The following is a 26,795-nucleotide window of genomic DNA, read 5'->3' as shown; positions in this document are numbered from 1 at the left end:
TGGACTAGCTAAGACAGTATGTTTGTCCTGTGTGATTCTAGTGGAGTTAACTTACAGCAATGTGTGCTTATTAGTAGTGAGGACAGTAAACCAGGCAGTGCTGGCCAGTATTCCAGAAGAATAACCTGCCATTGATTATCCTTTAGTAACTGGATGTAAGTTTAGCAGATGAGGTTTCAGCTCACTAGAAGGCTTCAGTTCAGTATACATATATCATGTCAGTGGGCTGATCTTTGTGAAGAGACTTCAGGCTGTTAGTTGGTCAAGAGCAACCCTGGTATTGATAATCAAAAGCTTCTTTGCTACTGTCATGATCACCCTTGGGATGAGAGTATTCTGTCTCCATCTGATGCCCCCAGGACAGGATAGATCTTAATATTGCTTTTCTGTTGGTTCTGCTAGGCAGAAAAATCAATGTGATGAGTTAATTACATCTGTATTGATTTTAATTTGGTGGATGGTAGTAGTTCAAATAAACTTGGGTAAAACTTTTTAAGAGTCAGCAATAATTCAGAAAAATAAATAGCTCAGATGTTTAGAGTAAGGTCCCTTTTAAACTAACACAACCTCCCTGGCTACATTAGGAATCTAGAAAGCTTCCCTGGCGCGGTGTTAGTTTGCCAGGAATGTTTCTGAAAGTTGGGAGGAACCAGCCCTCCCTCTATCGATGAGAAGGGGATGGGCAAACTCTGCCAACTTGAGGGGCTGCAGTACTCCCCCACTACACAAATATAATTAGATATTATTAATGTGTTATACTTATCACATTAGTAAAAAAAGGATTTACTTATGTGATTATTTCGGTTTTCCAGAATTAGTTGCCTAAAATAACTTCAAATTTTCTCTTTGCTTTCCCAGTACTTGGAAATGAATCAGTGATAAGTTCACATGACTTCTTTGTGTAAATCACTTCAAGATTTCCTTGGTATTGTGAAGAGACACATAAATATAATAAATAAATGAATAAAAAAATACTTGCCCAGTCTATTTTACTTAAAACATATGTCTTCCCTTTCTCTTCAGAAGTGCCTGCATGGTATTTTGAAGGGGGGTGGGGAGAGATGCAGTTCTCAGGATGGAAGAACCAGATTGGATGCTGCTCATTGACAGGGTGGTACTGTGCACATGACTAATGATGCATGTGCCTTACCTCCTTGGTGCAGAAGTCAAGTTACCCAGAGTCCCTTGTTGAGTCTCAAAGCCAGCTTGTTCTTGTGAAGATTAGCTAAGCGTGAAGGGAAAGGGCTGCCGAGCCCAGACTTCCCCTGGAGGTGAGGAGGATGCACTGCTGCCAGATGCCCAGCAGCTGGCTGTCTTGTGGAAACTAATGGAACTGCATTCCATTGTGACATGGCTTCTCGTGGAAATCTCTGTATCTGGGAGTTGTCTGGAGCATTAAGTCAAATCTTCAATTCACCACTGTTTGAACATATGAACTTATGAAGCTGCCTTCTACTGAGTTGGACTGTTTTGTGTGCTATGATTAGCCGGGGGTTTCAGGCCAGAAGCCTTTCCCATCACCACGTGTTCTCAGTCAACAGAGTAGAGCAGAAAGCAAAGGCTTAACTCCTCTTCCAGAAAAAAGACAGGGCCAAAACCAGCAAGGGGTTGAGCAAGTCCTGGGACTGTGAGGATCCCCCTCTTTGGGAAGGGTTCCAATTTGTTCTGGTTTCAGCTCTGTCTTCTTCTGAAAGAGGAATTGACCCTTTACTATGTGCTCCCCACCCAGAAGAACAATTCACAGGGTCCAGCTTTCTGTTCTATCCAGATTGGGTGGGATGGCCACAGGCCCATTCTGCCACTAAGCTATGATCCTTCCCCAAATTAAGTCTCAATGAGTTCATTCTTTTAGCCCTTCATTCATATGCTGATACTTTTTATACACAGCTAAGTTTGCCGGTATGCTTTTAAAAAATGAAAGCAAATACATACTAGAAACCAGTGTTGTCTTCTGAAAAATAAACTGAAAATCCTTCCTAGTATACTGCAATGGTTATCGTATTAATTCTTAAACAATGCATTTTTTAAAAAGTAACTTTTCTTTAATCAGTAGTCTGGGATTGAGTGTGTGTGTGTGTGTGTGTGTATGTATGTATGGCTTTAACTTTAAATATCAGCTAACTGATTATTTATTATCCACACTATTTGGGACTTAGTTTGGGCAGAGAGAGACTTTAAAACTTTTAACAATGCAGTCCTACACACGTCTACTGAGACGTAAGTCCCATGGAATTGCAGCCTAAATTACCCTCTCTCTCTTTTTTTTTTTTTTTACAGTCCAGTCTGCTTCGATCAGATATTGGGCTTGGAAGTCCAGGTGCAGTGCCATCCTCAGGAAAAGCTGGAACACCATATTACCCATTTTCTACAACAAACCCTCGCCGAAGAGCACTTCATGATCCATCTTCTCTTGGTAAGTATTCATGCTATGCTGCTACTTTTCCCCACATACCTTGTTTTATAAGCTTGAATTGTACACTTTTCCAGGTCAATTTCAAGTCCCCCCCCAAAGGACTGTGGATTAATATTATGCTTAATTCTGGAAGTTTGGGCTTGTATTAAAGTTTGATGTGGGAGAGAAAGGGAGACGTGGACTGCCAAAGGGATCTAGGAGCTTGACTCTGCTCATTTCTCCCCTTGAGAGCAGAATTTGTGTATAATTGTTGTATAATTGCAACTCCTTTCCCTCCTCTTCCCAAAGCAGTTTGAATTCCATCCAAACTAGCTGCAATACCAGAGCGATGCCCCTAATGTTATCATTGCTGTTTGTGTATATTTCATTCTTAGTTTAAGTAGTAATGAAATGTCAGTTGCTTGCTTTTTTCTGTACCAGTCATTCTCTAGCAATTAAGTATCATTTTACAATAAGTAAAATGGATGCTGCTGTTTTAATACTGTTGTTTTATGACTCTGATGGTTTTTAAATTTTGTATACTTTTAACATTTACTGTTTTTAGCTTTTGTGAACCGCCCAGAGAGCTTCGGCTGTGGGGCGGTATATAAATGTAATAAATAAATGTAAATAAATAAAATAAAGTTGCCATCCGGGGAGGGGTGGGGGTGTCTGCCGGGCCCCACCATTTGCAGGCTTTTAAGAAGGCCCTGAAAACTTACTACTTTACTGTTCCTCTGATTATGTGGCATCGGACTGGGTTGTAGCTGCAGTCATCTGTTGTACATTTTATTTTTTGCTGGTGTTTGATGTTTTTAGAATGTTTCCTGTTTCCTATTTGTATTGTATTTTTATTGCTGCATCGGTTTTTATTATGTGTTTTATTATTGTATGCCGCCTTGAGAGGGTTCCTGCTCGGAAAGGTGGCCAAGAAATATTTTAAATTAAAATACATTCTAAGGAACAGTTCATTATGATATATGTTGAGTTGCCATGACACAAACGTGGCACAGTTTAGAACTGTCTGTTTGATATTTACATGTTCTCAAGTAAACCTTAGGTTTTGAAAAGCAAACTAGCCTTAGGTGAAACCCAGTATCTTAGGGAAGAAAATCCATTGCCTCTGATGGGAAGCAGCATAATTTGTATAAAAGAGTCCACTTGGAGTGCAGGCCCAGGTCTGCATTTCTGCTGTTTATCTGAAGTGTGTACTTAAGTATCCTCTCGGTATCCTATGTACTTTGCTGACTTATGTTGTGGTTCAGACTGGATAAATTCAGAGTATATCTGGAAACAGAGGTTTCTAGAGGTTTACTGGGAATCCCTCAAGTACTACATGAAGGAAAAACTATTCTTTGCTAAGACAATAATCCAGAATAGATTTTACCCAAGTGAAAACAAAAACTAATATTTAGTGAAAGTATCATTTTTTATTTTTGTTTGTATATGATATTATAAAATAGCTCTTATGAAAACTGTTACTGAGAATTCGTACACAATAGATATATCTCCAATTGTCAACAGTGCATATGTACTTCATACATATGAAGTTCATATGAGCCTTTTCTCCTCCATGAAATACTGGTTATGCAGTGATAATTTTCAAAGTACAAGTATTTGAGTTTCATTCAGTTTCTTAGGCAAACTCTATTTGGCTGGGGTCACTAGGCCAGGCCCTGATTCAGGCCTCATACTAGATGTGTTCATTTACTGAGCTTAAGGATATTTAGTTCTGAGTGTAATTTACCATACTGATGTATCTTGGTGTGGAAGATAAGTAGTTTGGCAAAACTATGTCAGAATGCTTCCTATTCTTTGTGTATCTTAGCAAATTTGTTTTAGTGTTGCTACTTATTCCTATCAATATTATTAATGCCACTAGTTGATAAAATGCGGCTTTTTATGTACAGATTCTCTGCAGACAAAGAAAATAAGAAAGGTGCCTCCCGGTTTGCCTTCTTCTGTAAGTACTTCTTTTAAAACTTTTAGTAATTGAGACTAAACTGCTTACTTAATATATTATCTGACTTGTTGCCACTGGAATTTTTACTTTTATTTATTGGGTATAAAGAGCCAAACTGATCAGTAGCAACTGATCAGTAGCAACTTCTAAAATCTAACTCAGGTTTTCACAACATAAAGCCTACCAGCTGACCATGGCTATCTCTATGACTATTTGCGCACTGCTGGGAGAATTTGAAATACCCGTTATTTCCAGCCCTTGCTCACCTCTTGGTGGAAAGATCCCAGATCCCAAAAGAGAGCTTCAGCTAATGGGTGGTATAGAAATAAATTAAAATCAAAAGTGGGGATTAGAGTGGAAGTATACCTGCATTGCTCCTCCTCTTCCTGGAGATGGGACATGGTTGAGTTGGAGTCAGTTGTCCTAGCCTATTGCAGCCAGCCAGCCATGTTGCAGAGCCCACTTTTACCAAATCTTGTTGACTGTATGAATTGCAAGGAGAGGGAAGACCTTGTGTGATGTTGCTGCCAAAGTCAGTGGGGAGGACAGGGAGAGAGCACATACCCATTTCTCATTAGTCTTTTTGGTTAACGGAGAAATGAGGATGCACGGAAACCTGCGAGGGTGAGGAAAAGGAAGAGGGGGTTTAAAAGATGGTGCAGAAAAAGAAACAGAGCAGTGTGCCTGGTGGTGTATGTGTGAGAGAGAGATCTCTGGGTGGGGAAACAAGAAAAGAGAAGGGTACGGAGAGAAAAGTGGGAAATATGCACTTTGTTGAGGTCAAGAGTGAAAAGGAGGGATGTTTAATGGAAAGAGGCCACAGAGAGACCTGTGGTAATGTGGAGAAGACAAAGCACGCTCTGGTTTGCAGAGCGTGCTTTGGATTAAGAGAATGCATATCAAGCAAATTCAAAATTAATATGGTAACTGTGGCGTTACCCACATTTCTGTTCCCTTAGGTTTGTCTGGATGAGTATGTCTAGAGAGTGCAGAATGCTGGACTGAGTGGGTGTGGCTGGTGATGCTGTGGAAAGGGGGGAGGAGTCTATATATATGGGGGAGCTGAGTGGTTTGAGGTATTCAGTTGGTGATTGGGTTTAGAGAGTAGATGTGTTTAGCTGTGTGATTTCTTGTCAGGAGTTGTGTGAGGAGTGAGTGAAAATAAGATCATAGGGACTAAGGATTGTTATTATTAGATTGGTTACTACCAGAATTATTAAGAATAGGCAGGATTGGAATAGAATTCAAAGGAACTAAACTGTAAACTAAAATAAACATTTTCTTTATTTTGCAACCATGAAACCACGTGTCAGTTTGGCTGTGTCTCCTGCTCTATTAGTTCATAAATAAACCCATTACATTAAACCTTCAGCCTGCTATATTCACAGAAAAGCCTTTTTCCAATTCTCCTTACCTTTTCCCTCTGCTATAGGGAAAGGTTATACTTTTCTTTTTACCCCTTCCTCAGGTATTTAAGTGATAGTGCTTAGCCTGAGGGAGGTGTGCGCATCAAAGCCTTGTGTGTGAGGTGGTGGCATCGCAGTAACAAACAGTGATTAACTTAAAGTAGCCTCCTCCAGCCTGAAGCTGTCCAGAATTACAACCCCCATCATTCCCAGTCAGGATGGCTGGTGGTGCCTGCCAACACTCTCTGGAGGGCACCAGGTTGGGGGAGGATAACTAAGAGATATGCCCGTCTTAAGTTAATAAAAATGTACAAGTAGCCTTTAGAATGGGTGTGATTGTTGTGCCCCTGGTCTAGCTACACCTTTGATGTGTATTTTTTAGATCTGATTGCAATGATTTGTAGAACATTCACACACTTTTACCTCCTTGTCCCTATCATCCGAATTTCTCTCATGGGAAGAGAGGTGGTCCAGGCACTATCTCCCATTCATGTCTTTTGATGTTTAATTAGTCATTATGTTGCTGAACAGGAGGACAGACAGAGATTAATAGCTGAGAATCGTAGAAATTTACATCTGTAATAATCCCAGTGGAGCTGAAAACATTAAGATTCGTAGGACATGTACAACTCAGCTTGTCTCAATAGGACTGAAGTTATTAATATGCATAAATCACCAAGTCAGATGTTCGTTGTGAAGCCCTGGTGGATTTTCAAGCCTTCATTAAGTCTTTTCTAACTTGAGCTTAGCATCAGGAAGGCTTTCAAGCAACCAGTTTGTTGATCCCTCTTGCTCACAAATTTATCCTCTGAGAATAAAGGGGTTTGATGAAAAAGGTTTGGAGGGGCTAGGTAGAAAAATCATTAACAACTGTGATAATCTAATGCTTTTGGGTTGTTCTGTGGTATTAAAAGTATCTTATTCTTTAAAACAAGAAAATTGTTTCATAAACGAATCTGCATTTAAAATCCATATCAGAGGAAGGCAGGATTCTCCACCAAGGAGGCACCCGCTCCCTTCCTTCTCCCTCCCTTTCAGTGCAAACAAGAAAGGAGGGAGAGATGCAGGGGACATGTTTCTTTGTTGTGTAAATGGAGGTGTTGGGTTTTTATTCAGCATACTTAACACATGGCGCAGGTGCACTTGGATGAGTCATAACTCAAAGCCCTGCAGCCTGAATAGAATGGGCTGCCGCTGTTGCAGAGGCAAGAGCAAAGCGGTGGAAGCAAAATGACCCGAATCTTTCTGTTTGGCAGCCTTAGTTCTGAAGTGGAACTGGTGCCCTGATCTGGTTATGCCCTCTGTTGTTTTCCGCAAAATTACTGAATCCATGCTCCTATTTTCACTGTTTTTCTTCTTCTAGATGCAAGTTAGATATATTTTGGGCAGCCTGGAGGGCAGCTGTGTTTTGAACCTGCCGTTTACCTGGGAGCCAGGCTTGCAGCTGGAGGCACTCTTAGAAAGATTAGACTTGCATAAGCACTGGAGTTGAATAGCTGCCTGATAAACTCAGAAGCACAGTGCCCAAATTCTTCCCAAACCCAAGAATCTTCCCTCCCCCCCTTCATTCCCCAAGCTGAAGCTAAAAATAGACCACCAATTTACATTTTATCCCTTTATATATTATGCAGGCAAGCTTTACAGTCTTCTTACAGATGACTTCTGCTCGGCTTAAAAGAAATGAAAAATGAGACAGACTAAAACATGTAACATGTCATTTATTACTAAAATTGAGTGATACAAAATTAAATTACATATTAATCTCCAGTGACACTGTCCATGTAATGAGATAAAGGAAATTATGAAAAGAATATTTTTTTTGTCTCACGTTACACCTGAGAAAATAATATTACTAATGTGGTATGCATACATAAACAGACACATGTGGGTTTTTCCTTCATTTCTTTTCTTCATTTCATTTCTTATAAAAAAGCAGTGGTGGTGTAAGAACAAGTCAGTGATGGGAAAACAAATAAACAACAGAAACCTTTAGGAATGCTACTATATATTGTCCCCATATGCATTACATTTTACTGATACTATACTTTAAAAAAACGGTGTAGCTTGTGGTATTGTTTTTAATTTGGGCTCGTTGTTTTATTATGATCTCTGGCCAAGATAGTAAATATTGATATTAACATCAAATTTCTGGCAGGTGGAGAGGGTGGGATAAGATTAAATATGGCACAGGATCAAATTTTTGAGCTCTTGAACGTGGAAGAAAGTGAAACAAGATTACAACAAGAATTAAGGAAGCCAAACGAAGGCTTAATTTAATACACTATTATCAAACTCCACAATCTGGAATTAAACCAAGCTATTTCTCATGTTAAATTGTTTTGTGTTTCTCAGACATAGAATAGTTGTGGCCAAATTTGCATGTGCACATAAGTTAGGGATATAATATATCCATTTCTGGTGGACAGGTGCACAAGTCCAAAAGCAGCTGTATAATCCCATACATCAGTGGGTGACTAGCATGAATCTAATGCCTAAATAGAGTTAAACCCAAGTACTGAAGGTTAGCTCAAATATGGATCAAGCCTATTAAGATTACTTTTGGAAAGGGAAATTAAGTAGAACTCCCCTGGAGATCAAATGGGAAGGAAAACTCCACAAACTGGCACAGAACAGGAGAAGCATTAAATGTTTATACAGAATGTTTTCTTACGCTTAGTTCAATTCTAGCTCCTCCAAAAAGTCATATTTTTAGATATTCCATGGATTAATGTTACAATATTGTGTGAGAAGTGAAACAAGCAATTTAAAAATTGTCTCTGAAATCTTTGCATAAAGTTAAGGTTGTCATCCTAATAAGCACTTACCTAGGAGTAAGCGCCATTGAACTCAATGTGTCTTAATTCTGAGTAGACCTACATAGAATTGCAGTTAGTCCAGTTTTTTCCTCTTAAGATATTATATTGAGCACCAGAACATTTTTTCAGCCAGTTTTGGAGAGATCCTTTTGGAGCTCTTGGCAATCCCTTTTGTTTTAGCCACCCCCCCAAAGTTAAAAAGCTAAAAAGCAACAGTCCCAATATAAATATTGGAGGTCCCCAGTACTTGCATCCCTAAATTATGAGAACTCTCTAGTTATTCCTACATTCTGCTTCCTATTCTTTAATCATTTCTTGAACCATAAGAGGACCTCTCCTTTTATCCCATGACTGCTAAATTTGATTACGAATATTCAGTGAAGGATTTTTGAGAAAGTTTTTTTAAGTCTTAACTATAAAGTCTTAATTATCCACAGTCTCATTGGATAACTCCTACCTACATGATTATTGCCATTCAAAGAACTAGAAAATGTTAGTGAGACTTCACCTTTGCAGAAATCATGTTGATTCTTTGTCAGCAAGACTTTCTTCAGTATGCTTAATTTTATCTTAAATAATGTTTCTACAAATTTACCCAGAACAGCTAAGTTAATCAGTCTGTAATTTCTGGGATCCCCTGGATCACCTTTTAAAAATGAGCTCTACATTGGCTCTTTCCAGCACTCAAGTATGGGAGCTTATCATAGGAACAAGAGTAACAATTTCATATTTTATTTTTTTAAGAACTCTTGGGCAGATAGCATCCGGACTTAGACAGTTGTTCACTTTTAATTTGTCACTAAGGCCTAGAAATTCATATCTTGCAATCACATTTCTTCAGGCTCCCTTTTTAAAAGGCAGTTTAGGCATGGATACCTGCTCGACACCTTTCTCACTGAAGACACACCTGCCCAGAATTACTTTAAATAATACAAGATGGGAGAAAAAAAAATGAGGCTGTGCTGGCATGTTTTCGCCATATTTAACCTTTCCTCCTGGTAGCATCCGACACCTCACAGAAGTGGTGATGCTCAGCACTAGGCCTGCCCCTCTGCTCAAGCTCCTCCCACTTTTGCCCCATCTTCACAGCCATCTTAGATATTTTACAAATGTGTTCCCTATAGCACCCCTCTAATTTTAGACATGCTTGCAAAATAATAAAGCCCAAACTATTGATGTTGCTCTATTTATACATGCTACAAAAATCCACCTTTTGAACTCTGCTGAGATGGTGGTAGCCTTGAGTGTGTATCCTTAATTCAAGCTCAAAGCAAAGAATGGGAAATGTCTCAAACCCTCTTCAAGGCAGAGATGTAAAAATAATCAGTAGCTGTATTTCATGGACAACTACATTTTTATTAGATGATTCTAATAGACCTCTTTACAGGAGACAGCAGTAAAATCTTTCAGAAGCGTAATTTTATTTTGCATTTTTGTTTGTGAAAAGTTCGGTACAATTGGAGAATTCTAAGTTGCTCTGAAGGAAAAGTAATTATTTATGTACATGATTACATATGTGCATGATTAATATGTAGTTACATAAATAATACAATGCTAGACAATCTGCTTTAGCAGATTATCTGACAATCTGTATTTGATTGTCTATTTGAAAGGTCCCAAATTTATTTTCAGGAAAACGGAATCGGCCAGTGTCCTCCAGGCTGAGTTTTTACTTTATAATCGTAAAACAGAAGCCCAAACATTGGCTCCAGTTGTTTCAAATGTAAAGTTGTAACTGAATTTATGAGTATAGCAGGGTCAAATTGTTTTGATGTTTATCACTGAACTAATTTGCAAGACTTGATGATCCTAGCAATTATTAAATTGTTAAGTACTCCTTTTATAGAGCAGATCTACTTACACAATGCTGGACAGCCTTCTATGGTTTGCCTACACAATTACCCAGGGAAATAGATAACTGTTATTTCCAGTGTGCAGACAAAAAACGTAGGCTGAGAGTAGTTGCCAAGGGGTTGTTGCCAATGCTGCTATTATATCCGCCTCCTCCTTCTTATTATCCTGCACTTTTGCGAAATGTCAAGTACAGATAGCCGAATCATAAAACCATACACATACAGAACAATCATACAAGTACAATTAGCAACCAAATTCTAAAAGCAGTAACAATGAGTCTGGTGGTTTCCCAGATGCTATTTTAATTCTTTAACCACCTGTCCATACCAGTTCTTCTGTAAAAGAGATCTAGCTAGATAGATGCTGACTGTGGAATATAAAAGCATGACTGGTGGCTTTTAGATAGCTTAGGCAGGTGTTGTTGTTGTTGTTTTGATTGGACAATGGAGCAGTAGTAGTATGTCCCTTGTCCTCTGTGTAAATCAAGGTAACCTGAAAATCATTCTGCATCTAAATTGCTACAGCTTCTACAATATTAAAAAGGAGCAACCTATTGCTGCCTGTCCTCATTCACACACTAATGCAAACTCGGATGTGTACACATGTAACAACAAATGTGGGTCTAAGAGAGCTTTGGCTATTGGGCGGTATAAAAATGTAATTAAATAAATAAATAAATAAATAAATAAATAAATAAGAAGACCTTTACCAGAGGTGTGGAAAAATAAGGACTGGAAGATGGCACTATGGAAATGATAATGGTGAGGATTGCGGGGCTATATGTCCAAAGAAAGCTCAATTAATTGTGAATATGATGAGGGCAGAATGGGATAGAATTAGGAGGAAAGGGGGAGGGGAAATGGAGCAAAAGCAGTTATATTTGTCTGGCTTCAGAGGAAGAAGAACCCAAAGAAGAACACTTCCTGGTTGGTTACAGACAGTTGGAAAATGTTATGGGCACTAGCTAGCCACCATCCTTGCGATAGATTCTTCTGATTTAGTTCCTAGGAGGAAGAACCATTTAAGGCTTGACAGATTGCCTCAGGGAGAGAGGTCTAAAGTCCTGGCGCTACTGTAGAGAAGCCTCAGTTTTCTGGTTCCCACCAAACAGTTCTGATGTAATGGGAGAGCAGAACCTGAGTTGAATTTATTATTATTATTATTATTATTATTATTATTATTATTAATTTATTTATCATATTTATACCCCGCTCTTCAGCCAAAAAAGGCTCTCGGAGCGGCTTACACTTAGCAAAAAAGACAGTCCCTGCCCTCAGGCTTACAATCTAATAAAGACATGACACACAAGGAAAAGGAGTCCAGGAGGGAAGAGGGAGAGAGAGAGAGAGAGAAATTAAGTGGACCGGGAACAGGGCTGATGGGATTGTCCTGCTCCCGAAGGAGGGGAGTCCAACTGGAGCAGGCCGCGATGTTTCCTCCGCCTGCTCCTGTCCCCATGCTCTTTCTTCTTCCCCACAGGGCCAAGATGACAGTTTGCCCTGTGGGGAGGGGGGAAGAGTCCAACTGGAGCAGGCCCCAATGTTTCCTCTGCCTGCTCCTGTCCCCTTGAAGATGCTAAAACTTGAATAGGTTCATTTGGCAAAGACGGACCTTTAGATAACCAGCTCCCAGATCATTAAGGGTTTTAAAGACTTTTAAAAAGTCAAATGTTTCCCAAATGCATAACCTATCTTTCCCTTCTCAGCTTTCCAGTGTCAGGCTATGATATGAACCCTTCTGACAGGACTTCCATCAAACAAAGAGCTTCCAGGGGGCACACTGTTTGCAGAGTGTGGTAATATTGAAAAAAGTCTTAAGCGTGGCCAATTTGGGATGTGCAAGAGGAAGGGTGCTAGGTGGCTTTTCCAGTACCTGACAGTCACCTGCAGCTTCCAGCAGTCTTAACATTTGTGTGCGTATGCACTCACGATGATGACATGTACCAATGCTGTGTAGTGGCTAGAGTGCTGGACTGGGTGTCAGGAGATCTGGGTTCTAGTCCCCCCTCTGCCATGGAAACCCATGCCGCCTTGGGTTCTTTGGAGGAAAAAAGGTGGGATATAAATGCAATAATAAATAAATAAATAAATAAGACTGGAGACTCTCTTCCTGCTTTCCAGTAGTTTCAGGATGCCATTTACGCATAGCACTTCCCATTGCCATGGTTTCTAAAGGTCAGTAGTATAATGTGCACAATGAGACTTCCTTTTGCTTACTTAAAACTTGCTGCTTGCTTATCTCCATTGGGTATTCACTGAATTAAAAATATGCCTATTTGGGAGAATGATTAGATTATACAGCCATCTACAGGAAACTGACAAAACTGCACCCTCACTTTGATACCCTGTTTTGTATCTTAGTTTGCGATTGATGCAAGGTTGATTAAAAGGGTCTAGATAAGAAAATGAAAGCAAAAAAACCCCAACCACTACAAGTTTTAGGGCTGAACCAGCAGAGACCCCTTTTCCCCATATACGTTCACCACATCCATATTGCCCACAAGCCAGTCTTCTGTAAAGTCTGGAATGAGAGGGCCATTCTACAACTATCCCCATGTATTGACAAAGGCAAACATATTTAAGACTTTTAGTGCATTTGGTGAGGAAATTCATCTGCCTCCTTTGACAGCATGCTAGTACTGTCAACTCAAGCATAGCATAGGAGTAAGCTTTGGCCATGATACTTTAAGCACAGCAGATTGCCCCAAACTCCTCCAATTAGTGCAAGGCAACTCTGTTATGCAATAAATTAGACATATTTTTGTAGCTCCCTAGCTCAGATCCCTTCAGAAACAAAATGGAACACAGAGCTCCAAACAAAGCTATGACCGTCATGCTGGAAAGTACCCCTAAGAGCAGTTAAGATATCTAGTTTAGATATAAAGACTTTTAGCAGGCAAAGATCTTATATAAGAACTCAAGAGCTGTGCTAGATCAAACCCACAGTGGCCAGCTATATCCCTATGGGAAACCCACCGCAGGACATGAGCACAAGAACTACCCACCTGCTTGTGTTTTCCTAGTAACTGGTACTCAGATTCCTTTTCTCAGCAGAGGCTGGTGTGCCAATTATGCCGATTCCTAGAGAATGCCGTTTTGGCCAAGATGTCCTGTTTTACACTGTTGTTTTTATATTTTTGATGGTTTTAAATTTGTATACTTTTTAATGTTCACTGTTTTAACTTTTGTAAACCGCCCAGAGAGCTTCGGCTATGGGGCAGTATATAAATTTAATAAATAAATAAATAAATAAAATGATCTGTGCCTTCGTTACATCATGCATGTCTGGGTTATTGGGATGTGAAGTACATTTTAAGGAGGAATGTGAAGGAGGGAAGATATGTGGCAACCCACGAGTGATCTGTATAATTTAATGTAGTGGTAGTTGAAGTGCAGATTTTTGTTGGTCTGTCTGGTTTAACAAAATGAAATACAATCAGCTCCTGTTTTTATGGGGAGGGGGATATATTTGGAAAATATCAATATCATTGATCCTCTGCTATTAGATCACTATTTAATTTTGTAGTAGACCATTTTGGCTTGCCATAAATCTTTTTGCTGGAAGAGGGAGTAGTTCTGTGGCTGCCATAGTTGATTCCTCAAGGCTTGGCAGCCGGTACTGATAGGCAGTGGAAGGACAGTGAAGAAATGTTACTCCAACACAGGACAGGACCTCTGTAACCCTCTCCGGTTGACTAATTCTATTTAGCTGAATTGTAAGAGTAGTTCTTGATATGGTACACAAAAGGTAAAGAACAACTATCTTGATTTGGATGTTGCCAATCCAGTTATATTCTTTTCCAAAAAATATGAATGTAGCGCATCTGTTGCTCAGATTAACTTCATTTTCAAAGTTGTAAATGCAAAAAAATATATGTTCTGTTGGGAGGCAAATACATTTGTGTGTTTCACTTTTTGTGATCAGTAGCTGCTAGGAGCCCCTCCCCACAAGGCAATCTACTTCTGACTCAGTACCATAGCCTGCCATGTCATACAGCAGGCTGTGGTGTTTACTCATAAGTAAGACTGTCTGAATGGAAAGGGCTCTGTTTTAAGTTCAGACTGTGTTCCTTCCCTCTGCTAGTTTATCTACTCCTGAGTCAACACCCCAGCAAGAAGTCATGGCTTCAGAAATGTTGTGAGCTTGGCACAGATCACTGACACAACTCTGGCTATAAAAGATTTTCTGTGAACAGGAGCTCTAATTTCCACATGGAAGTTCTTACATTTGTTCTTCTTTTGCAAGTGAAGTTCTTAAACATTCTGTCATACTTTGACATAGGGTATATTCTTCTGCATAATACTTTAATCCTAGAACAGTTGCTAACTGCAGAGGGAGTCTGAGTTAAGATCTAAAGATAGATTAATATGTCTTGCCTGCTGAAGTGTAAACATTAGTGCACAGGTTTAAAGAATAGCATTGTTATAAATCAAACCTTCAAGAATGTTTGGGACTGAAGTGGATTCTTGCAGTTTCTACTGGTGCACAAAGGAGATGCAAGCTGTTTGGCAGGCCTGCACTTGTCTATCTTGATGTTGGCCTTTTAAGTCTGTTTATTTTTTTAAATTTTGTGTATTTTCTCCTCATTTCTACAAATGTAACAAAAGTGGTGAAGAAATATAGCATTGCCTGGAGAGCTTCAGCTATTGGGCAGTATAGCAATAAATAAACACAGTACAGTTAATATATCAAAAGAGTAAATAAACAATCAGGAGTAAGGAAACAGCATAAAATACTTAATTATGATTGTTATTTATTGAAATCCTCAATATTCTGCCCTTTAGCCAAAGATAAGTAACATGACAGCCAGCAGCATAATCTAAATTAAGACATGACACACAAGGAACGAAGGAATGGAAGGGAGGAAGAAAAAGGCAAATTTAGGTTGCAGTTCTTATAATGACCAGCTGGGATAGAAGCTGTTCAGGTAACCTGCTAGAATGGCTTTTGCTTGGTGACAGTTGTGAGAAGTCTTCATCCTAGGCAATTAAGCGTTTTAAAGGTTAATGTCAACACTTTTATATTGAGCCCAAAAATGAATAGGTAGCCAATGCAGATGCTACAAGTGTGGTGTGATATACTCGGATCATTGCACTCCTACTGACATTCTCGCAACCGCATCTTGTGCCAATAGAAATTCCAAAACTAAGTTACAACCGATCGTATCAGGTTTTTAAAATAGTATCTTTTGGGATTTTAATTACATTGCAGATGGATCTCATCACAATACAGGTGAACATGAGTATATTGTGTGTTGCTGTGGGCAAAGTGCATTGCATTTAGCTGTTGCAGACCCCACTTTCAAGACTCTGACTGAGGGACCTTGGGCTTTTACAACCTACCTCGCCTAATGGGGTGGCTGTAAGAATAAAGGAAATCAGGTTTGGGGAGCTCACCCCACCCCACAGTTTTATCTATTCTAAGATACTCTTTGATGTAGCAGGTATTTTAGGAGTGATGGAGGGGATTTTTTTTAATAGAACATATAAAGGCAAAGCAGCTGAGGAAGGGGTAATCAACAGATTTCAGGAAATAAGATTGCGTTTGTCTAAATTTCATTCATGTTTCATACAGTCTGCATTCTTTCTTTACTTCTTCAGTGATGGAAGTCATTCTAAATGTAATATTTTTGTTTGTAGAATGGGTTCCTTGCAGCACTTGCAGAAGTTCCACACTGTAATTTTATGGGTTTGGCCATAATTCTTCAAGTAATTGTTAATTCTTCAAGTAATTTTTTGTTCCATTTTTAACGTCTTTTTTTTTAGTTCATCTGTTCTGGAAACAAGACACAGTGAACTTTTTAATGAGTTTGACAGCTAATATGAATGTAAATTCCCCAGAATGGTATCTTAAGAGCAGTGGCTACATAAATCTTTTTTTCTATAAATTGGAGATTCTACCTAAGAGGGTTGTTATTTATCATATTTAGACTTTCCATTCTTATTGTTCACTACATCATTCTTGTTAAGTTTCCAAACTTTTAATTCTTCATAAGCTGCCTTGGGAATTTGTTGTTCTAAAATAAAAATAAATAAAAATAACTAGATCACTCATTGAATTAATAATAAAACTCTGAAATTCCAATTCACAATCACAAGGGTGTTTGCATGAAAATGAAATATTAAGTTCTGAAAGGCGTAATTCAGAGGAGATAGAAAAGGAATGAGCAGGCTTACAAATAACAGACATATTAGTGCTGTGCATACAAAGTATACATTTTGTAAAAATGAGCTGGAAAATATCTTTAAAACAGACAGGAAAACCTTAGTCCAAATGTGATGACTTTCAATTTCAACATGAATTATAAACTATTTTCCTATCTTAAAATATGTTCAGAACGGTTTCAATACACTATTCAATACAGTATATGAAACACAATATCCCCTCCTCCTCCCAGCCACTCTTTGAAAGGAGACACAATATCCTCTTAGGTAAAAAGAACTTGGGCTCTAGCAGGCACAAGGTCTTAGTGCTTTTTAGTCTAGGAAGCGATTAGCCATTTAGGTCCTCCTCCTCCTCACATGTGATTCAGCATTTCTAGCCTGCGAGTGGCGTATTTCTGAAAGTTGGAAGCGGCTTTAGAGAGAGCCAGATGGAAGCATGTCTAGAGGTGCACGAAGTTAGGTCTCTCTTGCCACAAGTGCTCTCATTTAATTAAAACAAAAGGATTAACTAGCTAAGGATTTAGCACTAGTTCCTTTACAGGCTTTTCAGCTCTAGAACAAAAAAGCTTTTTGCTATGACTGAAGCTGCAAACTAATGTCCTTTGACTGAAATGTAAATAGAAACCTTGTTTGCATTGCGACTAAAAAGCAGCACAGGAATGAATACGAAAGATTTTTTTTTTAGCAGCTAGATCCTAAGGCATACATACATAACCCTATTTTCCTGTATGAAATGGTTCCGTCCTATTTTGCATAAATTCGTTCCGACTACATCCATGTGTGATTGCATCGGTCTGAAGAATTGCTGTGTTTCATTGGGTGAATTGATGTCTTGGAGGGAAGCTGTGCACTTTGACTGCAGGCTGTGTTGTGTTCAGAACAAAACATGTATTGTGCGTACCCTGTACCTGGAATGAGCAGCACATCTTTGATGTATTACTACAACGGGAAAACGGTAAGGAAGATTTTCTTTTGTTCTGATAGTTCCCAAAGTCTCTAGTATAACTAAAAATGCTGTTTGTAGTCTCTGGGCTGGTCTAACAGCTAGATGTACTGGCATAGAGTTGAATAGTTAGACTAAAAAATTTCATTTAGTGCATTTACCTTTTCACATAATGTTTAACATGATCTTTGACTCTGTTGACTCAAGGATGTTATTTAGCACTATGTTTGAAAATGTGACGGTTATTTCCTTTTTGTGTGATGGAAAGCTGAAAACTATCCCAATTCCTTGGTTTAGAAAGCAAAGTCCCCGGCTCTCTGGGAGTGTTTCAGAAAGCAGCCAGTCCATATGGCTGGTGTTTCCTGTTTGGACTCTGAGGTTTGGAGACTTCCTTACTGCAGCACCTTCTGCTTTCAACATACGTGTATGTGTGTGTAGAAGCGTTCTGAATCTATTTAATATGATTCATATAGTTCCTATTTATTCTAAAATATTTTCCATAGCCTTTTTACTAGGAATAGGTTACACATGTTTTTAAATCTCCGTCCATTCAGAGGCATAAAGTTCTAAAGCAGGTTGTTCTTGTTAAGGTTTGAGAAGTATTATGGTGTGAATTTGATTTTTTTGTCTGTACAATCGTTACATAATGTACACAGAAACATTTCATAGGAACTGTAAGCTTATTTTCTGGATATGATAATGTTGAAAACTCTGTTGGTTATTGCAGAAACCAAATTCAATTGTGTGTTGTGTCATATAATGGATGTTGCTCAGTATGCACAGTATTTTACCTTTTCTCTTATTTAGGATTTTACTAACTTGCTACATTGCCAAATTATCTTAAGTAACAGTAAAAAAAATTCAACAAATGTTAAGGCATTCCTAAGTTCTACTTCTGCTACTCTCAAAGTATTGCCTCATGTTTCACAGTCATTGATGAGCAGACCAAGGTATTAAATTCTGTAGAATTGAGTTGTGGGATCAACTTTTAATATTTTAAGATGTTTTAGCCCAACTTGTGTAGCATTGCATGAGTAGAAGTGGATTGCTGAATCGCCCTCTTGCTTTTTCTCTGTAGGAGTGTTCACCAAAGAAAACCAAAATCCTTGAAATGTGAAATTGTTTCCCTTTAAGTCTCCTCCTAAGCTGAAATGAAGCTTATGTGAGAGTAAAGTAAAATGAAGTCTGTCCTTCTCCTAAAGCAATGCTAGTATGGCTTTTACGGAGTATTGATTTTATTCTCTCTCCGACACAGAACCTTCCTCTTTGTTCTACAGTGAAGGGGAAAGCTTTAATCTTATTGAGTATTTCCAGACTTGTAATGGAAGGAAGTGCTGGTAGCGTAGAGAGGCAAGGTTGGAGAATTGATAGCATCTGTTTGTTATGGTCCAGGGGTGACTTTCATGAACTTGAAGAGTTAGAAAATTGTATGACAATTCCACATCCTGGTGCCACTTACACGTTGTGCCACTTCAACATTCAGACTTCATGGAGTAACTAAAAAAATCCTGGGGTTGTAAGAGAAATATAACATCATTCTGATGTATGGACCTCTCATATTTATGTTCATAGGTGGGAAATGTTGGCTTGCTTAATGGCTGCCTTTTCTTCTGCCATGATTCAGAACTTTGTCCTAAGGTGTAATGTTGCATTGATGCGCAGGATATATAGGCGAGCGCCTAGAACAGATGATCTGCTCCTAAGAATGTTAGGCTAATTCTGTCCACCCACCTTATTTGTAGCTTTTGACAAATTAGTAGTTGATGGAGTCTGATTTTGTGTTTCAGAACTTTCAATATAAGGGTTTAATATATTGTTAAGTATTGGCTAATTCTGCTGTATAGTGATGAACTGAACGTTTATGTGGTGGCAGCTGAGTTGGGAAATGCTACAGAGGGCTTTTGGGAACCTGTGCTAAGGCACCGTTCATATCTGCTACATTCCTTGACCTGGTCCCTTTGATCTTTAAAGGAGGACAAGAGGTTAGCAAGTTAATTTGTAGAGGCAATGGGAGAGCAGAGCTGAAAGGGATTCTTCCAATTATCTCTGGATAATAAGACAAAAGAGGCAGTTGCTCAAATAAGTTTGCCTAGTAAGAAAGTAAAAATCAGATGTTGTTGGTTAGAATGCAATAACTATACCTTTTAACATTTTGCAGCAGATGGATATTTAACAAATTCAACTCCTCTTCCATTAAGCCATAAAAGATTAAAGCCTTACAATGTTAACATGGAGCAAGAAGTAATTTTGAGAAAGAAAAGGCTGTAGGTGAAATACTGCCATAGCGTGCGTTGAATTGTGTGTGTGTGTGAAGTAAGAAGCTGGCATGAGTTATTTTTAAAGGACTGATTAAAAACGGCCTTCATATGCAGTCTTATAACCTGTTGATATTCTGGAGAGAATGTCTTGTAGTTTAGAGACTAGAAAATAATTCCATTTTATTACAGGCTGTCTTTTTCTGTTGCCTTCGAAACAACCCTGTGGGGTGTATCTCTTATTTCTACTTCCCAATTAAATAACTGAAGTTTAGGTAGAAACGTGCCCTGGGTCTGTGTTGAATATGTCCATAGCTGTTGATTTTTAGAGTTGAATAGTTTAGGAAAAACCTAACGCTTTCTCTGCTGATAGTAAACTGGACCTTTATTACTAAGTACTTTTAGATCTCTTTGTCAAGGATAAGCTCTTGAGCAGCTACTTTTATCATAGTAAAATGATTGTAAGGACTTGAAAATTTGAGGATAAAAAGTTCCCAAAATAAGAAACACTATCCCTTTCATAAAAAAATGGCACAACTTTTGCCTACTTCTTTGAGCTAATGTAATGTATGTTTTCATTTAAAATGTATCAGTTTTCTAAAAGTTATCAGTATGAAGGGGGGAAAGCAGAAAACAACATGCAATTTTGGATTGAATAACATATTACATCACTGGATGTCTCACAGTCTTGAATATACCCTATTCTCTTATAATTCCTTGCAGGAGGAAATAAGGGGGGGATAAATTAATCTCTATGTTGATTTTTTGTTTGCAAATTTTACAGCAGTAAAATATGATTGCAGTACAATATTTCTGCCTCCAGAAAATACTTTTCTGCACTTTTATCAGTATTGGATATGTTGCTATAGTCTCATGTTCTTGTGTTAATATACAGTTAAGGATACTGTTTCACTCAGTTCGTTCAATCCTATCTTGGCATAATATACTAAGATAGGATTTGAGTCTTTTGACTGTGCATAAGGTCCTTTCACTTCTACCTTCACATGAGCCACAATTAAGCAAAGAATTACCCATCATTACTACCTCTGAACCAAGAAACTATGGTTACTAGCTTTGGAACAAGCCAAGACCTTAAACTGCAGTTTGAAGTTAGTTTAAAATCCTGTCTTGTTTCAGAACTGGTAAACATAGTTCCCTGTTTCAGACATAAAAACAGGAAACTATTGTTAATTAGAGGCTTCCTCATTTAATCACAGTTCATGCAAAGAGGGGAGTGAAGGGGTTCCGTCGATGGGGCAAAAGAACAATTTGACAGCATGTCTTATTAAACCGAGATATGATCTTCCCAACATGGCTTCTCTATCAGTTGTTGTCCTTGGCTCACTTGAGATCAAAATGAACATTTGTAAGTCAAGACTCACATGTAGCTGTCCAGCAATCTCCATAAGTAGACTTGCTTGTAGCATCAGTCTTATTTATTTTTTACACTTATAGGCCACCCAATAACCGCAGTTCAACATTAGTATTCTCCCCAGCCCTATGTCTTTAGGTATGATATTGAAATAGTCTGGGAAAATATTTCTATGTCTGCTTCAGAGATCTCACTTTGCCAACCTTTTAATCTGATTAGAGAATATGTAGATATTGCTGATTTGGATAATTTACTCTGCTGGCCTCTTACAAAATGATAAAGCTGATTTTTTTTTTATGTACTCCCTTCTAAGAAGCTTTCTAGAGAAATTATGAGAGATTGTCCATTTTGAGACTTGCTGTGTGTGTGTACTTGTGTGTACTTGTTAATGGATATCCTGATTTGTTAGTGATATCAGATTACATGATATACAATTATTTCATTTGCTGGGCTTTACACAGTAGATGTTTATTTTTTTGCTGCTTTATTTTTTGTTGCTTGTAAAGATGATTTCATGGGATAGGATTACCCTCATTATTTCTATGAACTCTTGTCAAATTCCGCTGTTCATTTTTCTGAAATAGCATCCATGTTGAGGGTTATTAGGCTCTGAATTAACCGTGTCCACATTGAAATGTTATTTCTTAAAACTGAACATACCCCTCTGGGAGCTTTTCATGCAAACAATACATTTTATTGAATGGTACTGTGAATGCCATGGACACAAAGACACTTTTGTTTTCTTTTTTAAAGTATGGTGCAGTTGGTAGATTAACATCTTCGTACATGTTGAAGGGGCAATAAAGGGAAGTTAGTTTTGGATTAATTTGCTGCTTACCCAATTTTCCTCTTCAAAACATTCCTAAACCATGTCCATTTAAGAATCTCTCATTCTGCAGGAAGCCTATGATCGACTGAGAGGAGTCACAAACATCCAAACTGTTGTTTGTCTTTTCCATGGAATTAAGCTTGTACTGGCTTAGCCCAGGACTGTCAGAAAGACCCATTGCACCCTTTCAAGTATACTATGACACTGTCTGCAGCTGCAACAACACAGCCTTGAGACCCCCTGCCCTTACTGAACTGAGGGATGGGGAAGAGAGCAGAGTCATGCTCCCTCTTTTTAGGTGGGCTGCAGTAGGCTTTGACTTTCCCTTAGGACTGCAGAAAAAATAACAGCTTCCCTGGTGTGGCATTCATTCACTTGCATTTTCTCTGGGCTTCATAATTTTGTCTGAGGTCAGTAGACATCAGGATAGCTCATTCAGTTTTCCTGGATTCATTCAAGATCTAAGGTGGTGTTTGAGAGCAAAAATACTGGTTGCATTCACTGATGAGTCCTCCTTGCCTGCTTTTAAGCTCTCAAAAGTTTGCCTGGTGGGCTCCTTCTTCCAAAGGGGTGGATAATGTCTTCTCTCCCTCCCTCTTCCTCTCCCTTCTCCAGCATGGAAAGACCTGAAGCAGATTTTGGGGGTCTTTCTCTTTGGTTTTCCTTTCTTTAAAACTTTGCTTATCCATTGTTCAGTATTTTAGAACTGACCATTTCAGGGAACGTTCTCTATTTTAAGCATGAAAAGAAATAAGATTGCACAATATCCCTTTTCTCCATATTTATTATTTCTATCTGTGGATTTTATTATTTATTTAATTTATTTGCAAATAATGTACTTGATTATATTTTCTTTTCCAAATATTTACTGCATTGCATGCTTAAAGGACTTTTCCAGTTCATAAAGTTGAAATATTACTGAATTCTTAATGCTATGGTGCCAGTTACAAAATCAGGCTTGGTATTTTCTCCATTTAGATTTAAATTTTTTCCCCAAGGAAAAGGATGTATATGCAAAAGCTGAAATTAAAACTTGGTTTTGTGGCCTTTGACAAAGGCAGTATAGTGTGTCAATTTCCAGAAGGGCACTGCAGCAAAAACAACAAAGAGGCACATTTATTAGAGCAGAAGCTTTTGTGGACTAGTCCACTTCATCAGGTAAGAACATAAGGTGGAACATGTTGGGTAAGACCAACTTGGCCTCTCTAGTCCAGTTCTCACAGTGGCCAACCAAATGCCCTTTGGCATTTCTTAAGAAAGAGAAAGAGGTAGCAGCCCATGCTGCCTCCAATTATGGAGAGAATAGCATATAGCCGTCCAAATAGTATCCATATCCTTCATGAACTTTCCATTTCTTTTTTAAAGCCATCTAACTTAATGGCCATTGTCACACCGTGTGGTAGCAAATTCCACAGCTTTTACATAGGAATTTGTGGTACAACAATTGTGATAGCCAATTCCTATGCACTGTGTGAAGAAATACTTCCTTTTATCTGTCCTGAATCTCCCACCACTCAACTTCATTGCCTCATCCTGGATTCTGGTTTTAAAAGAGGGAGGGAAGGTCTGTTTCTCCGTGTTCTCTAAACCATGCATAATTTTAGACACCTTGATAATGTTCCCCTTTTCTAAGATTTTTTTTAAAAGATGCACACAAAACAATACAACTAGTAATAAAATATTTTGAAGTATTAATTTAAATGCAGCAACACAAACAACCTTGTAGTGTATTGGAGCACAAGTCATAAAACTTAGTTGTTCTTTAGATATATTTTACTTGCTTGTTAAGCGCCAATTTATTTAGTGTATTTGTGTAACACATTTCATTTTACAGAGCGGTTTACAGTGTGCAGAACCACAATCAGTTAAAACAAAATTAAACCAATTAAAACAATGTGTATTGGGAGCAACTACAGATGGTGTGTATTCTTCTGGTCATTGCAATTGTCTTCATGAGTTATGCACTTGCCGAGTTTTGCTATTTTCTTCTCTCAGCAGGAAATATGCATTTCTGGGTATTTTTGTGCTCATGGCATTTTCTGCTCAGACGAGGCAGTGGGCAGGGCCTGTGACCACTGGGCTTAGCATCCATGCTGGATTGTGGATCCAGGAGGGAAAATGGAGTTGTGCACATGCAGCAGTGTTTATGTGCCACCTCGTCATACGTTTAGTCTGGTCAGCATTGTTTAAACAAAAATGTGGACTAGTTCAGGCTGTTGGATGAAGACTTAAATATTGTTTGTGGCAGTATGAGAAATGTCCTTTTTTGCCGGCCTTTCCTGCTAATGCCACAGACATCAAGGATTCTTTTTAGCTGTGTAAGTCTAGAGCCTTGTACACAGCCATGGAAGGGGATAAAAGATTAGTCTTCAATAAGGGGACCACTCTTCCCAAGTTTACAATTTTTATAGGTAAGCAAAACCCTTCAGTGGCAAGCTGCCCTTTTAAGACTCCCTGTTCATCAATAGGCTTGGTGTGTGTACTTGGCGAAGATGATTTTGCATTTCTTCTGGAAGATTTTCCTGCTTGGTTTTCCCCCAGACAAGGAAGTCCCCAAACTGTTAAGTAGTTGTTGAAAATGCCTTTTCATTAGATTTCAGGGTTGTGTGGTGGGGGATTGGGGTCATACTATCTTGTTCTACCACCCTTTCCCTTGTTTCTTTTAAATGTACTTTTATTCTATTTTTATTCTATTTTATTTTGTCCACTGCTCCGAAATTCTGAATGGGGAGAGGTATATAAATATTGTAAATAAATAAATAAAACTAGCCTTGCCACGAATAGCATGATTGCATAAGGAGCTATGCCTACAACTGACAACGTATAAACCCTTTGGGAGATTGTGCTCTGCATGTGTGGACTCTCTATGCAAACATGTGGAACTATTCAACATGTGGACATATGGCAGGGCAGAGCGAACACACTGGAGGGGATTGGGGTGAGTTGCAGTTATCTGGATCCTCCATTGTACACAGCAACAAATGTCATTTAGGGGCTTGCATACAGACTACATATAGGAATATAGACATACTCTCAATATACGCAGACCTGCTTCACATATGGTGTATTTCCCATTTGGAGATCATCCACATGGAGGAAAATGTGCTTCTTTCAAGCTGGAAAGCGGGCTATAAATACTTTAAATAAATGCATATGTACATCGTCATGTGCATATACCACAAAAGTTGTCTATATTGATGTGAGTACAATTGTTGGAAAGCTTCTCGATGCATTGGCTTCTGTTCCGAAACAAACTTGAATGCATTTTAATGCATGGCAGCACCTATGCTGTATTTGGTTGATAACTCTGGACCAGTTTGCACGTCATGATAAGCCATGTTGAGTATAAGCCACCATAAGTTGGTTGGTTGCTTACTAACCCACATTATTTCCGACAGACAGTCTGCAGCTTGCTGTGGCTTATTTCCCTCTTAGTCCTCCCTCCCGCTTCCTGCACATAGCCCCTCCAGTATCCTCATACCTAGAGAGGGAAACTTTCCCAGCTGCCCTTTCTGCACAGTTTTTCCATTTGCAACCCTTTGTGTGTGTGTGGGGGGGGGTTTACTTCAAAAGTATACAAATGAGTTAATAATTTTTCCTATATCTCCCCCCTCCCCCTGTTGCTTCTGAACTTGAGCAAATTCAGAAGCAACAGTTAAATAATTCGTATTATTTAACTATTATTTCCCCCTGGTCCTTTGTAAGTGCTCAGATTTGCCTATTCTCTGTGTACAGTCTCCAGTAGTACAGACGCCTTGTCAATTTCCTTGTATATTATCTACTGTCATGACTAGGCCTACTCCACGTCACTTGACGGCAAACTGTGAAAGTGGTGGCTAAAGGGATTGAAAGGTGTACTTACTGTGGAAGTAGCATTCAGTCTTGAGCATGCCTCTTACACTCTCATCACCTGTCCTAATAGAGAGGTCTTTGGTTTAGCACGATTCTTTACTATCCTGGAGTCTGTTTCATTCCATTTTAACTTCAATCCAATATTTCTCTCAGGATATCCAATCTTTCGCTCAGGATATTCTTTCTGTGTTTTAAAAAAATGTGAGCAAGGTGTACGAACTTCATAGTTCATTTTTTTCTGTGGAGAGTTGGGAGATTTTAGAAATAGTAGAGCAGGTAGATAGAGCTGAGATTAGATATGTTAGAAGTCTAAACAAACATACGTTGTTTGGATTAGAAAATATGTAAAATGGTGGAAGTTTTCTTGTAACTGTGGCAGATGGGAAGCTCTGAACTGAAGCCCACTTTCATAAGATGGCAGAGGGAAATGCTGGTTGAATAACAAAGGCAGTAACTGAGGTTGTTTCAGTTGTATGTTAATAAGACATCATTTTCAACCCTATAGGCTTTTTGCGTTAAGGCAAAAAGGAGAAAAAGCGGAGAAATGACTAGGCATCCCATTTTTCTCAGTTTAGTGACTGGAGAGAACAGCTGAATTCCCTTAGATCCACTGGAGGATTCTGTTGGCGAAATACCTAGATAACATCATAGGGCCCACGGTTATTCCCCACCAATAATGAGGGTTATTAGACCTCTAATTCAAGCTGATTGTTCACTTCAGAATGGTCTTGCTATCTGGCACCTCCACATCAACTGTTCATGTATCTTCTGCACGTGGTTATGAAGCCCCACCTTAAATTGATTTCTTAAATTGTCAGACTTCTTACTGAACCTCAATTTTTTGATCAAACAGTGATCAAAAAACTTTGATGATGGCTTGTTGCTGTATAGGCAAAGTTACCTAGCTTGGCACATATTTAAGTTCTAAACTATCTTCTTTGTCAAGTTG

General features: G+C 38.7%; 1 protein-coding gene across 6 annotated transcripts in view; it reads left to right on the top strand.

Moving 5' to 3' along the window:
• Window positions 1–26,795, top strand: part of TCF12 (transcription factor 12) — a 126,399-nt gene that overhangs the window by 63,781 nt on the left and 35,823 nt on the right. For 4 of the 6 annotated variants that reach the window (XM_063142831.1, XM_063142830.1, XM_063142829.1 and 1 more), the window contains exons 8-9: window positions 2,278–2,413; window positions 4,303–4,355. In XM_063142831.1, the coding sequence (XP_062998901.1) occupies window positions 2,278–2,413; window positions 4,303–4,355 (189 nt within the window). Of the gene's footprint in view, window positions 1–2,277; window positions 2,414–4,302; window positions 4,356–17,193; window positions 17,551–26,795 lie in introns of those variants that run through there. The other 2 variants (XM_063142832.1, XM_063142833.1) reach the window with 2 other exon arrangements.

The sequence above is a fragment of the Elgaria multicarinata genome, chromosome 16 (assembly GCF_023053635.1).
Source record: "Elgaria multicarinata webbii isolate HBS135686 ecotype San Diego chromosome 16, rElgMul1.1.pri, whole genome shotgun sequence".
NCBI lineage: Eukaryota > Metazoa > Chordata > Lepidosauria > Squamata > Anguidae > Elgaria > Elgaria multicarinata.
The sequence above is the reverse complement of the archived record's forward strand: the minus strand, read 5'-3'. Positions and strand labels throughout refer to the sequence as shown.